At 35.7% G+C, this 14,244-nt stretch overlaps 4 protein-coding genes across 4 annotated transcripts; all 4 read left to right on the forward strand.

The window, feature by feature from the left end:
* The first annotated feature begins 2,399 nt into the window (after positions 1 to 2,399).
* Positions 2,400 to 3,723, forward strand: LOC118438331. Its single transcript, XM_035858302.1, has 2 exons — positions 2,400 to 2,832; positions 2,915 to 3,723. The coding sequence occupies exons 1-2, from the start codon at positions 2,414 to 2,416 to the stop codon at positions 3,369 to 3,371; spliced, it is 876 nt and encodes a 291-aa protein (XP_035714195.1). The 5' UTR covers positions 2,400 to 2,413; the 3' UTR covers positions 3,372 to 3,723.
* Positions 3,724 to 3,908: 185 nt separating this feature from the next.
* LOC110857753 (proline iminopeptidase) lies at positions 3,909 to 5,630 on the forward strand. Its single transcript, XM_022106362.2, has 4 exons — positions 3,909 to 4,341; positions 4,414 to 4,575; positions 4,662 to 4,878; positions 5,087 to 5,630. Exons 1-4 carry the CDS (start codon positions 4,160 to 4,162, stop codon positions 5,510 to 5,512), a joined length of 987 nt encoding a protein of 328 aa, XP_021962054.1. The 5' UTR covers positions 3,909 to 4,159; the 3' UTR covers positions 5,513 to 5,630.
* A 1,493-nt stretch (positions 5,631 to 7,123) lies between these two features.
* Positions 7,124 to 8,555, forward strand: LOC110857761. Its single transcript, XM_022106373.2, has 2 exons — positions 7,124 to 7,493; positions 8,309 to 8,555. The coding sequence occupies exons 1-2, from the start codon at positions 7,199 to 7,201 to the stop codon at positions 8,500 to 8,502; spliced, it is 489 nt and encodes a 162-aa protein (XP_021962065.1). The 5' UTR covers positions 7,124 to 7,198; the 3' UTR covers positions 8,503 to 8,555.
* Positions 8,556 to 11,823: 3,268 nt separating this feature from the next.
* LOC110857719 (SEC14-like protein 2) lies at positions 11,824 to 13,520 on the forward strand. The gene is made up of 6 exons (XM_022106331.2): positions 11,824 to 12,038; positions 12,118 to 12,193; positions 12,537 to 12,580; positions 12,683 to 12,800; positions 12,880 to 13,167; positions 13,232 to 13,520. Exons 1-6 carry the CDS (start codon positions 11,916 to 11,918, stop codon positions 13,432 to 13,434), a joined length of 852 nt encoding a protein of 283 aa, XP_021962023.1. The 5' UTR covers positions 11,824 to 11,915; the 3' UTR covers positions 13,435 to 13,520.
* Positions 13,521 to 14,244: the final 724 nt, after the last annotated feature.

The following is a 14,244-nucleotide window of genomic DNA, read 5'->3' on the forward strand; positions in this document are numbered from 1 at the left end:
AAAATGCAAAATAAAGAACGTCCGGGAATGAATGGGAATGCACGCTCTAGCGAGTATATTGACAAATCAATAAACCCGCGAACTATAATAATTTAAATTTCTGAAAGCCCACTTCATTAGGGTCAATTTGGTATATCACTCTTAAATTTCAAAAATGGATAAGGGTAGAAGAAGCTTGTTTGAAAGGGAGCTGTTAGGAAAACGAGTGATGGAGTTCTACAACACGACAGCCAACCGAGACTCCAAGGTGACCTGGAACTTTTTTAAGCAGGAAGGAATTCCAAGTTCAAATGTGTATTCCTACATAAAAAAGTTCAAGGATTCCGAAAATGTGCAATTCAAGAAGCCAGCTGGTCGTCCGGCGAAGCTAGCGACCACTCGAGTGAAAAATAGAATTGAAAAAATTTTCAAAACCAAGCCATCAACGTCAGTAGCTGTAGCTGCCAGGAAAGTCAAAATTTCCAAAAGCTACCTGGGGGAAATTAAGGTCCATAAATTAGGAATCAAAGCAAGGACCAAAAAACCTGCACCAAATTACAAGCCCGTACAAGAAAGTCGGATCAAGGATTGCTGTCAAAAATTGTTGAAGAAAATGCGTGGAAAAGTAGTGATCCTGGATGACGAAACGTATGTTCCGGTTGACCCTTTAAATCTTCCAGGGCGTCATTTTTTTCATAGCTCGGATCCCTCTGAAGTGGCTTATGAAGAAAAAGTACGAAAAAAAGACAAATTTCCAAAGAAATATTGCATTTGGCAATGCATCTCCAGTCACGGACATGTATCAGACCCGGTAGTTCTCGAAGGGAATATCAATCAAGATATTTATCTGAAAAATTGCGTCAAGGCTGGATTGGAAGCATTTATTAATAGGTTTCACAAAAATGATAAAGTTTTGTTTTGGCCTGACCTCGCCACTTGTCACTATGCAAAGAAAGTGACCGAGTACCTCAGAAAGAAAAATATTAATTTCGTACCAAAAGATATCAACCCACCTAATGTACCCCAACTCCGCCCAATCGAAAAATTCTGGGCACGTTCTAAGTCAGTATACTCCCGGCTTCAAGATGTGCCTGACACCTTTCGAAAATTCAAAGGACGATGGAAGAAAATCACCTCGGAAGTGGCAAAAACTTCGGGAAAAAATTTAATGAAAAATCTTCGCAAGAAAATCGAACTAGTCGCCAACGGGGGTGTGGCGGCCTTAGCTATTAATTAAATTATGTAGGTACGTATTTGGTATTATACATATGCAAAAAGTTTAAAATTCCGATAACTCATTGTGATTTTATGACCACATTTTCAGACCATTCCCATTCATTCCCGGACGTTCTTTATGTGCGGTTAAAATGATCCAAAGTTAGCAATACTACAAACATACATGCATATGTAAACATGTAGGTATGTATGTATTTGTACGTAGGTACATATACAAACATATTTAAATAAATATGTCGATGAATTGACTTTTATGTTGGTGAATTTTGTGTACGTTTTACATATTTAATTCTAATTGGCATTTAAATATATATATGTAATTTTGCCAAATTTTTTGCATTCGCTAGAATTGACCTTAACAATACAATAACATAATTTTCTAGTATATGATATGTAGGATGCCCATACAGATAAATAAACTTAATAGCACAATCTACCTTATAATTCAGAAAATATAAATATTAAAGTAGTCTGTTTTTCTAAGAATTGTAAACTTAGAAAAAGTAATCGACTTATTTAAGTTAATTTATAAACCGGAAAATCCCAATCTACCTGTTTTTTCGGAAACCCAAGGAATATGAAACTCTGAATAATTAATACATAAGTATTTTTCCTTCCAAAACTATCATGTAAATATAAGGACGCTTTAGCTTGAACTTGATTTAACCACTTTCTTCTTAAGCCTTCATCCTCAGTTTAGCTTTGCAAACCCAAAACCCGTAATCATGACGGACGTCATGTTCCAGATTGCTGACTCTTATGCACGGATGTATAGTCGCTGGCCACCCATCGCTATAATTTGGAGTCCCGAGACCCACCGTTTAGTCTCAATAACTGATCCACGAGCCTTAATTGGATGGATTCTAAGTTGTATCTTCACCATGGGCCTTAGCCAAGGGATTAAACTCCTTCAAGCTGGATATCTCATCATCCGGACCGTACAAATGGGACATTTTCCCTCTTCGGCTGAAGAACCGTTCGCCTCACCCATGCAGCTTCTTTCTATCGCTGTCGTAACGATTGGTTCAGGTGGAGGAATTCTCATTTCACTATTTGGTTACATTTTCAGTAGACAAATCTGCACGTTATTAAATCAACTCCTCATTATAGAAGAGCATCTCACCCAATGCGGTAATTGTTTTCACTCCACAGTCATAAAAATTTCTGGTAATGTCAGTTCTCCAGGAAAAATAATGCAATGTTCACCTTAGGCAAAGTAACCAAACTGAGGATGAATGGAAACACAGACAAACCGACTAAAACCAAAAAAACTTCTGTAAAATTATCCTTGCGCAAGACAATATTCATGCCTCCCATGTTTGTGGTATACATGGCTCCAGCTTTGGTAGTTTTTGCATTGATCGCGAACTTGGATCCTCTCTACTTTTTATTTTATTGGTTTTCATACCATGGACTATCATTCCCTGTCCGATTCGGTATTCGACTCGTTTCATTCGTAACTCTAGTTATGTCTGCAATCTCCGCGGGTCAGGTACTTCTCGGATGTGGATACGTCTTTGTCATGGCTGCATGGACATTGCTCCGCTGTATGCGACTCATTGATGAGGATTACAAAGTGAGGACAAAATTGCTCTTTGCGAGCCCAAAAGAACTGAGGTACATATGCAAATACTACATACATTTAGCCAATTTTTACCACCTTAATTGTTCTCATACGAAATTACGACTCAAATTTCAGCGTCTTTGTCATCTTGTACAATCGCGTCATCTTAATTCTCGCCGGTGTCGCGGCTCCTCAAGCGTCAGTGACCTTGTTCATGCTGGTTGGCTGTGCCTTGGTAATTATCGTGTTAAACATAATGTCCGTCAATATGCATGACCAGCTCCCGTTGAATATCTACCTGATGGGTCCGTTCTTTTCGGTTGTGCTCATCATAATTCTGAACACTGTGCTCAAGTTTGTGTCCTATTATGAGCACATATCAGAAAATATGCTTCGTCTCTGGAAGAATGACCCAATTCTGGTGGTCTGGGGTGTGCATAAAGTGCATGGAAGACGAGTGGCTGCAATGCGACCAATTCGCGTTTTCATGGGCATTTGGACCACAAATTTACTCCCGGTGAATGCGCAGTTTCTTTGCCATTATGATGCGTTCATTGCGGATTCAACGGTTTTGCTTACATTGAATAATTAGTAAACAAATTTGTTTATGAGGGATTGCATATGTCCCTCCTGTTTTCAACAACAATTATTCTGAATCCTCAAAAAATCAACGACTAATTTTTTTCTAAAAATCTTTTTGACAAATTTCTCATCTTACGCATGTCTTGACAATGAATGGTAGATAGCATTCGAAATATTGACAAATAAAGTAAATCGTTTATTCGTTTTCAACAATAACTCCGGGTAATCCAAGTGTTAAATAAGTACATTCATACGTATCTAAGTCATGCATACAGACACACATTCATTCATGTGAAAATGTGTACATCCATACGTACAACAGTAAACGCTGAAATTGTTTGACCATGAACTCTTTCAACATTAAATTCATTGCATATTGCAATCGTATCCTCACCTCGTTATGATTCATAACTTATCATAACGTATAATAACGTATGATTTGTTCATTTTTTGAGATGACTGATTGAGAAGTTTGTATTAATTTATCCTTAGAGGTTAGGCTGACTGAATGTGTAAAGATATAAATATGTATTGCATATTTACATATATCCGTACATATTTCTGGTTCCATGCGTAAATATTTCTCTCAAAATATCAACTTGTTGCATTGTATTGTATTCAACTTGTTCAAAATTATTGTTCATCAAACTCTCGAATAGTTTGTTTGGCAAACGCTTCACTTTGTCATTGACACATTCTTATTAGCTAATTGGCAGGACAGATTACATTTCAAGAAGACCACATCCAGCTAGATCACTCAATTCAATTTGTGTGATTATTTGGCCAGAAAGTGTACACATGTCAGGAAGTTGTCAAATTTCTAACTTTACAAGATTCACTAGAGAAATGAGTGACGAGACCCTTCTGTACCCCGCCATCGAGCCTTTTTTCTCCGGACACCTTAAAGTTTCTGATCTGCACTCAATTTACTACGAACAATGTGGAAATAAGAATGGTCTACCAATCGTCTTTTTACATGGGTAAGAATTCATGATAAGGATACAAATAAGATAAGGTCCTCCAGGCGTATTTACTAAATATGTATTTTGCAGGGGCCCTGGCGGCGGATTCTCGCCACGAGACCGGCGATTCTTCGACCCTAAAGCATACCATGCTGTCCTTTTCGATCAACGTGGGGCCGGAAAGTCGACGCCGGCTTACTGCTTAGAGGAGAACGATACTTGGAGTTTGGTGGAGGACATTGAAAAATTGAGGTGTGGTAAATATTAATACTTTTCACTTGTTAGTTGTTATTACGCCACTCATAATTATTTAATATGTTAATTTTGCACGTGTTAAGAAAACATTTAAACACTGAGCGATGGGTGGTGTTCGGTGGCAGTTGGGGCGCCACCTTGGCCTTGGCGTATGCTGAAAAACATGTCGAGCGCGTCTTGGGTCTCGTTCTGCGGGGTGTCTTCACCCTGAGAAAAGAAGAAATTGACTGGTTTTACCAAAAGGGTGCGTCATTCATGTTTCCGGAAGCGTGGGAACAGTATCTCGAGCCAATTCCTGTGGTGGGTAGCTATATACTGCTCACATATCCATATAAACAGTCTCAACTCCTTGGAAAATTTTCTGAGAGGTTATTGGGTGGTTAATTTTTAATATAAAATAGTCTGCCAGGACACCTTTCTGATTTTGTGGCGACCATTAATATTGTCTGAACAGTACTTAACAATTGAATTTGTTTAAATATGCGTTATCATTATATTTTATCCGCAGGTAGAGAGGTCTGACCTGCTTTCAGCATACCATAAACGACTCAATGGAGAAAATCAGGCAGAGAAAGTACGATGTGCCAAAGCTTATACGACATGGCAAATGACGACGTCGCAACTTCGTCCAAACCCGGAAACACTTGCCATGGCAGCAGATGAGAAGTGGTCGTTAGCACTCGCAAGGATCGAGTCCCACTACTTGGTCAACGGGGGGTTCATGCGACCCAATCAAATTCTCGAAGACGCCGTGTCCATTGTGCAAGGCCGGTATGACGTCAATTGTCCCCCTACGACTGCATGGGACCTTTTCAAGAAGATTCCTACCGCTGATTTCTTTATTGTGGATGATTGTGGTCATTCCGCGAGAGAAGTGGGGATTACGGAGAAGTTGGTAGCAGTTTGTGATAAATATAAGAGTCTGAAAAAGTAAAGTTTTAAAAAATCGTTAATTTGATACTGAAATTAAAGACATTTAAATGTGAAGATTTGTCAGGTTTGATTTTGTGAATAAAAATGTAAGTGAATAAAATCATTTCAGGAATCATGGATTATGGACTTTGACTACAAACTCTTAAATAATTCCGTGCACATATGTGCATAAATTCGATAATATTTATATTATATGTATGTATACATACGAGTACATTACATACATATTTATATTGCAGACTCCGTAAATTTACTTATTACGGGATTTTAGATTTCTCCATGCAACAAATTAATTACACATGTATATTAATTAATTACATACATATATATTTACAATTATTATTATTTACATGCATATGTATGCAAACTAAGTAAGTAAGACGCTTAGTGGACACTTAACTTTCTAAGACCCACTTCGCCCAATTATTGATATCACCATGCATGCTAAATACATTGGCACTTTAATATGTACCTTCTTTAGTTCTCACCATTTCTTTGCGCATTGCATACATATGCACATATGTAGGTATGCATTTTGCACCGATAATTTTATCTTTTCCATTCAAACAATGCCTAGGTTAATAGGTGTGCACGCATCAATTGTTTTCATGTTTCTTTTACGCACTGATTTAATTCCTTCTCTTGGTTCCTGCCTCAGATTTAGTTTAATATTTGCTTATGTATATATACATATGTACATTAATATGTACGCTACCTACAAACCGAGACATCCGACATTAAATCTCATCCACTCTCCTGTCTCTTTTTGATAAATGTGCAACAAGTATGTCTTCACTGACAGTGTAATAAGTAAGCATGGGTATCATCTCCCGTGACGGGGTAGCAACCAGACCAAAAAACTCAAAACCAGATTGATCATTATCATAAAGTAAGTGGATAATTCAATAATGAAATCCCCTAAAGACCAGCAGCATCAGAAGCTCATGTAGACACATACCGTACAGAGTTAACTCATACATACTTTTGTTTACGACTTTCCATCATAAATTTGTAAGATATGATTTATTTGATATGGCTTGCGAATCGCAGAATTTTTATTGGAACTCATATTGAATTTGAAACAACGCACTGATACCTTGTTATATAGGCTGACCTAGAGAAATTACTGTTGCACATTATCTGGGTCGAAACAGGATGAAGCATTAATTAAAAGCAACAGGGTGTGTGCATCCAAACAGTAATTAGTTATGTTTTTTGTGGTTTTATCCGATGATACAAATAATGTACAATTGAAAACTTGGTTTAAAAAATGTTTGCACACCCTTACAAATAAATCTTAGATATGAAATAATATTACAAATCTATCACACATGTATGCAGAATAAATACATTTTTTACAGTTTGTAATTAAAATAATTTCACAAATCTTGCAAACTCCATATCGATCAGAATTCGTAATTTACTGCAAATGTGGACACGGATTACGAACCCTGGCTTCTGCTTACATGAATGAAGACGAACCCAATATCGATGCGGAAACAAGTTTTTAACTTTTGAATTCCTCTCCACATTCTACTTATTTCTTCAACTGCGAGTTGCACCCAATAATCTGAACTCTTTCACACGTGTCTCGTCTCTCAGACAATTAAGTCGCTTCCTGGGAAACGAGGTAAAAGGGAAATTTGCGTGCAAAAAATTCAGAAATTTCTTAACTGATACGCAGAAAATGGGAATATTGGGTGGCGGCGGAGGTGGAGGAGGCGGTGGGGTTGGTCTCGGTGGCGGTGGTGGGGGCGGTTTAGTCGGCGGTGGCGGTGGTCTCTGCGTCTTTTCTTGTGCCGCAATTCTCTCCGCATTTGGAGCCATCGCGTCCCTTTATGATTTTGATATCGGATCGGAAAGTGCCTTCTTTGCGACAACTGGTCTCGGAGCGTTGTGTTTCGCGAAGTGCCAATATTTGAGGCTGGCACAGGAGAAGAGTAGGATTCATAGGAAGACGGGCAGCGTAACTTTCAGAGATGGTGAGCAAAAAGTTATATTTCATGGTGCTATGCATTTTTAAGAATTCGGTCACAATTTAGCGTCCGAGACACTTTAATAATTTGAGATGTAGTAAAATATTATACATATGTACATCTACATATTGAGGCAATTCACGTAGTCCTTGCTAACTTATAAAACCCCTAAGTTTTGTAAAATAATCTTGCAAACTTGTACAAAACAAACAGACGCCCTAGCTCTGAGTATGTTTGCAAAAATTGGCAATTGTCCTTAGAAATGTTTACTTGTAAAATTTTGTAAAAATTTGTAAGTTTACATAATTTACGGATTTTGCAATGTTACCAACCACTGTGTGAATTGAATCATTATGTGCATAATTGATTTATTTAGGCAATCAATAAATTGGATATGTATTTTAATGATACACTTAACGAATGGATAGAAGTTAGGTACATAGTCAAATTCGTAATTTTATAAAATTACTTTTTCCACGACATTTTAAAATACCTGTATTTACTTCTAAAAGACGTATTTAATCTGATCAAGCTTATAATTACTTTTTTCTATACGTATTTTTTTGCAATATCTAAACCACAAATTAGTATAGACTTTATAATACATACTGTTTACGATTAATTGTCCCATTATAAAGTATAGAATCAGAAGAAATCAGAAAAATAATTATATACAATTTTATCCAAATTTGATTAAATGTGTTTCGTTAAAAAAATTCTAATGGTCTAAAAATTAAATTTGTTACCAATTATATAAAACAAATCCGGAATGTATGTACCATAAATTATTTTATTTATTTAATAAAATTCTGATTTTTTAGATCCACTTCAAAACTATGGTTGGACGCCAGCAGACGCTCAACAATACGACAACGGAGGTGGTCGAAGGAAAAGACAAATCGCTCCTGAGCATGATTTCCAACTTGACATGAAAAGCCATCATATTACCAAAAATGACCTCAAGATTGACAATGAATCCAGTTTTCCTTTTCCGAACCCTAATGGCATAGATTGATGTAGAATACACGTGTAGAATGTGACCCTAAACATCTTCATAGCATATTTAAACAAGATATAAATTTCCAAAAAAAATTTGCACCTGCAAAGTTATAATTTGATAATCTTGAAATTGTTTTTCTATTTATATAATTTACTACTACATAATTTATTACCATCTCTATGATCTATATTTATTTTTACAGAATAAATTTATTTTCACAGTAGAGCTTACTTTTTTGAGGTCTTGCAGAAGTAATTCATAACAGCATGTACATATGTATGTAGAAATATACCTACATATACGTATGATACATATATGCATGTAGTCTTGTAGAAACATTCATTCATACATACATACATGAATATTTAATGAAGATTCTAACTTTCTCCAGCACATAACTTTCTCCAATAAATATGTGCATAAATACAAGATATGTGTATATAAATACAAACGAGGACATGTGTACATACTGTGTATGTTTACAGTTTACTATATAGTGTACAGTTTTCGCAATTATGTATGGAGCTTTTTTCGAACCATTAAGAAAATTTGAAGTTTACACATAATGAAGAATTAACAGAATTTGCAAATACCGATATCGTACACGTGCTGACAGAATGTGAGTTCTTGTCAATATACGACACCTGATTTTAATTAAATATTTATTCTTAAGTACTTTGGCAGTGAGTAGCTACCTTGTTTGAATCTAATCGGCAAAGGAGAATAATTTTCGCTCTGAGGAAATGGTTTCGACTGTCAAGTTCTTCTCCAATCGTATGAAACTTGCCATTATTTTGAAAATGTGTAACTGTCATGTATTCAAAAAGTGATAACAAGTTCATTATAACTACCAAGCTATCTATTTATCGAAATATTACCAATTATACACATTTACATACTACAAAACATCCTTGACTGCCAAGATATTTTGGAAATTTTAAGCTCTCCGGTATTTTACAACTTAATAAATTTCTATTGGCTACCATACTTTTCTTTAAATCTCCTTAAATTTCTTTAAGTAGGATGTGTAATTTTTGCCCCTGTTAGTTCGTCATCTTGATCGTTGTCGCCATCTGAAATCTGTTCCGTTCGAGTTTGACAGAAATTTAAAGAAACTTGTGGCAATCAAAAACCCCAAAGACATAAAAATCTTCCGATGCTAATGCTTAATTACGCTCGTGTACGTTGTCGCTACTTTTCTTTACCTTTGCGCTGGACCACTCACAGTCCAGAAAAAGTTTCAGGGCTTCAGTTTCTTCGGAGTTTACATGATCTTGTTGTTTGGCAAATGGAATTATTGGTTGGACATCGCACCGATACAAGTCATCAATTCGTGCATGAAGTTTGCGACAGAGCTTGTAAAAGGTGGGTAAAATTTTATTCACACGCATTCGATGTCACATTATTATTTTCATTTAACAAAATATCAATCAATCAATCAATCAGTATTTATTCATTTTAAACGATGGCCGCAGCCCTTATCGCTACATGAAATATTTAGATATGTAGACAGCATATTATGTGTACATTCCGTTAATAAAATTTATGTTTGACCCAAACAATGTCACTGGTTATGATAAAGTCATTGAGGAAAGTAAGCAATGGGACTTAAAAAGTTGAGGTATTATTAAGTATCAATGTTAGTGCAAAGTTGTTATGGAGTTAGCTCACCGAAACAGTTGTTAGACGGTGTCTAAGTTTATTAGATTCTCGGTATCAGTGATACAAAATAATACTGAAATAAACTACACAATTTTATCCCATGATGTGGTACGTATTCGTAGTTAAGCCTCATTTACTTATAAAAAACCACAATTTTAATGAATATTTAATTACATAGGTTTATGAGTATATGTACATATTCACTTATTTACCTTTATGTATTGTGACTTAACATAAGAATCCCACAGGAACACACAATACTTTGTGTGTATTTAGATACTAGGAGTATGTACATAAACATAAAATAACCCAGCTCGTTGATATCCATAATCCATACTTTCGTAGACCGTCAACCGTGGAATTGCTTGCAAGTCATCCAGTGCATTAAATGCAAATAAATTGTTGCATCCACAGATTCGATGATAAAGCTGAGAAACTTGTATATCGCAGCATGAAATTCATAACTAATTCCTACAGGAAATTCCCCATATTATGCAAATGTTTATCTAATCATACTGGAAAATGTACCTCCTTAAATCCCGTCAAGTAATAAAATACTCATTTGGACAACAATTTGCATAATTATTACTTATGTATGTTCATTGGGTTTACTTGAATTGTGCACTTTGTCCCAACCTAGCAATAACCGTGAAGAAATAGTACACATGCCCAACTATGTATGTTTTTATGTCCAGTATCCTTGAACAACAAGACTTATGTACTTATGATGATACCGTCCGTGGGATGAGGGGTAAGTACTTTATTTTGACACTCAACTAGTGGGCATACTCACCTCAATTCTATCTTTTACAACAATATTAAAACTCATGTAACAAGCAGTTTTCGAAATGAATACGCACATATGTATCTATGTATGTAGATAATAATATGCTGTATAAATTTTTGAACACAAATCTCATGGTTTTCGAGGACGAAACGTTTTTTTTCTTCAAGATTTTGCTCTTTGAACATGTTTAATTTATAAAATTTCAGAACCCATTACCCAAGTTGACGTGAGCATGCAGAGTCAATTGATTGCATAATTCGTACATGCGTCAGAGCAAAAATAAATTAAGGTAGCATCTTCTTACCTTAGTTCCAAGTTATCGTCACTTGTGGGAATTTCCAGCTGCGGTCGGCGAAATATGTAGGAGTGTCTCGGCTTAAACACCCAATAACCAGATTTTAATTGGTAAAATCCTTGCAAAATTTATTTCTCATGCTTTCCTTCCATTGAATAAATCCAGATGGGATGGAAAGATTAAGTATTTAGGTAATGTTAATAAAATAACTTGTTTTCCTTCCTATCACTTTAAATCATATCCAAATAGCGATTAAAGAAAATTAATGAATCCAAAATGCGCATTCATTGAACCTTTTAATTAGCGAATAGGACGCTTTTATAAAAACTGGCTCGCAATTAAATATAATAAGATCACCCAACAGCATCTCATCGTGCTACAATTCATAGTAAATAATTACCATACTTGGGACAATACATATAAAATAATAGTTGATAGTGAGATGGAGTATATGCTATATATGTATGTATTTACTGATATGCACATACAATGCTTGCCGAGCTATGCATTTATTTGCTATACAAGGAACATAAAGTCCATGACATGAATACTTTCAATGTGATGATTACTTACTACATATTACATAACCTAAAATAAAGCAGTCCTTCCATTTCCTTGGTGCAGTTTAATTCGCAACATCCTACAAGGAACATACCTAATTTTGCGAAAAATTTAGCCATACAAATGTCGACTAATTGTACATTGGCGTGTTTAGTCGTATTAATTATAGCGGCGACATTCGTGAGAGGAGTGACATTTGAGGAGGACACAACACTAACTTTAACCCAAAAGAATCTCTTAGAAAATGTAATCACTCATTTGTAGAAAAAAATTCATATTGAATATGTCCTTCAAAGATAAATAAATATTTTGTGCCGAATTTCAGTTCAAGTCGTCAATGCTGGATAAAGTACCGCATGGATACATGAAAGAAGACATTTTCTTGCTTAAATGGTTGAGATGTAAGTTTCTAAATAATTGGGGTGCTCACGTCAATTTTGCAAAAAACGCATGTCCAACTAACAAAGTATTTATTTATATACATATATGTACATACATACATTTATTTATCCCTCAAATATTACTGATAATCTTCGCACAAAGTTCGCACAAAAAACAAAATTCGCAAAAAATCTGGCCCAATAATTCATTTTCAAACTTGCTCATCTCCAAGGCTACTATTTAGTTTGCAATTTTTTTAAATTATGCTGCGATGCGAACTCGTAATGAATACCCCGAATGTTGTTTTGCATAAAATCTATGCAGTTTAATTTCACCGATTAATTTCCACACTTGAAATTGCAGCAAGCCGATTCGACACAGATCTAGCCAAATCTCGATTATTAAAGGTTCCCACAATCATAAAAATCTAAATTATTTATACGCATCAAAACGTTTAACAAATATTTAACCTCATCAATCCACTTAAAATAATTTCCAAACGCAATTAGGATATCGAATGGAGAAAAGAAAATAATCTGGACAATATTCACACCGAAAGCTTTACCGATTTATGGCGGGATGGCTTCCAATTTACAATTGATGGCAGAGATAAATCCGGAAAACCAAGTGACCAAACACAAACATATTACACACACATCCGTTCAAAATATGTAGTTGTACTAACTAAAATTTGCATTTCTTTCAGTATTTTATTTCAATGCGGGATCCTTTGATCCTCGAAAAGCCATCGTGCAAGGAAAAGCGGACCGATTGGAGCGCTATACTTATCAATCTATCGAAGGCGGATGCAAATTAGTACGTGAACTTGGTCAGAAATACGGAAACGTGACAAGAGCCGTGCTAATAATTAACTTTGACGGATTTAATCCCATCACGCATTCCTGCCTGCGTTGTATTCCAGTCTTGTTAAGGATTTTAGTCTCATTTTTTGACCACTGGCCGGAATGTGTTGATTCATTGACGGCACTTAATGGTATATTAATTAGTACAAAGGCAGTAAGAATTTTGATAACGAATTTGCATTTCTTTGTCCCCAGCTCCTGAATCGCTGCTGCCACTGGTCGAAATTTTACGTCCCGTGGTCGATGACATATCCGGGATTAGGATTCGCCTCTTTGGAAAGAATAGAAAACTTTGGTCGGAAGCTTTAGGGAAGGAGATTGACCTCACAGAACTTCCCGTGTCACTTGGAGGGAGTAAAAAGCATAAGTTAGTAGATCCTGATGAATATGATTTGTAATGTATTTTAGAGAAACATTTCTGTACAAATTGTGTCATAAATTTAGTCAAAAATAGTTTTCAGTAAAATACGATTTTTCGCATGTACATGTTGATCTTTGATTTTTTAAATTGATAATTACACGGGTAACTTCCGACTCCACAAATTGTGACCTAAATTATGCAAAGTTTTTCATTTTGAATACACAATCTCGTAGGTCTGAACGCGTGTTTCAATCTTACCCACGGGGTAAAATAACTTTAGGTTCTTACAACTACTACATTCATTTGGAAAGTGGAAAATTTGACAACTTTAAGCACTTTTGTTCTCTTTGGATGCAAATATCTCCCCCAAATCCGAGCAATGGTAGATAGTGCATTTAGGAAGTTTCATATTAATTAAATCTGATAGATTGACACTATTTAATTTGGTTAAAATCGGAGAGCATACTCCGGGAGACCACAAATTGTGCCTTCATGGTCAACCCAATCTTTGACCTTGTCTAGACTGGTTACTAAATTAATTAAATCGATGCGACCAAATTCGCTTTGTGCAGGGTTTTGGCCTTGCATCCAGTTGCACTTTTGCATAATTATGTACGGAATAATGCATACATACATTTGTAAATCTGGATGACAATGCTTTGGCATGAAATGATTATCTATTTCTTACGTGAGGCAAAAAAGTAGAGGCAAAAAATCTCCAGGTAATCGACAAAAAAAACTTGTCGCCAAATGTCGAAAAACTCACCTAAGTATGCATTTGCCGTATGGTGACCTCGAGGCTTTAGTATTGATATCATGTTACTGTCTTAATTGTCTATTCAGAAGA

Source organism: Folsomia candida, unplaced genomic scaffold (assembly GCF_002217175.1).
Source record: "Folsomia candida strain VU population unplaced genomic scaffold, ASM221717v1 Fcan01_Sc019, whole genome shotgun sequence".
NCBI lineage: Eukaryota > Metazoa > Arthropoda > Collembola > Entomobryomorpha > Isotomidae > Folsomia > Folsomia candida.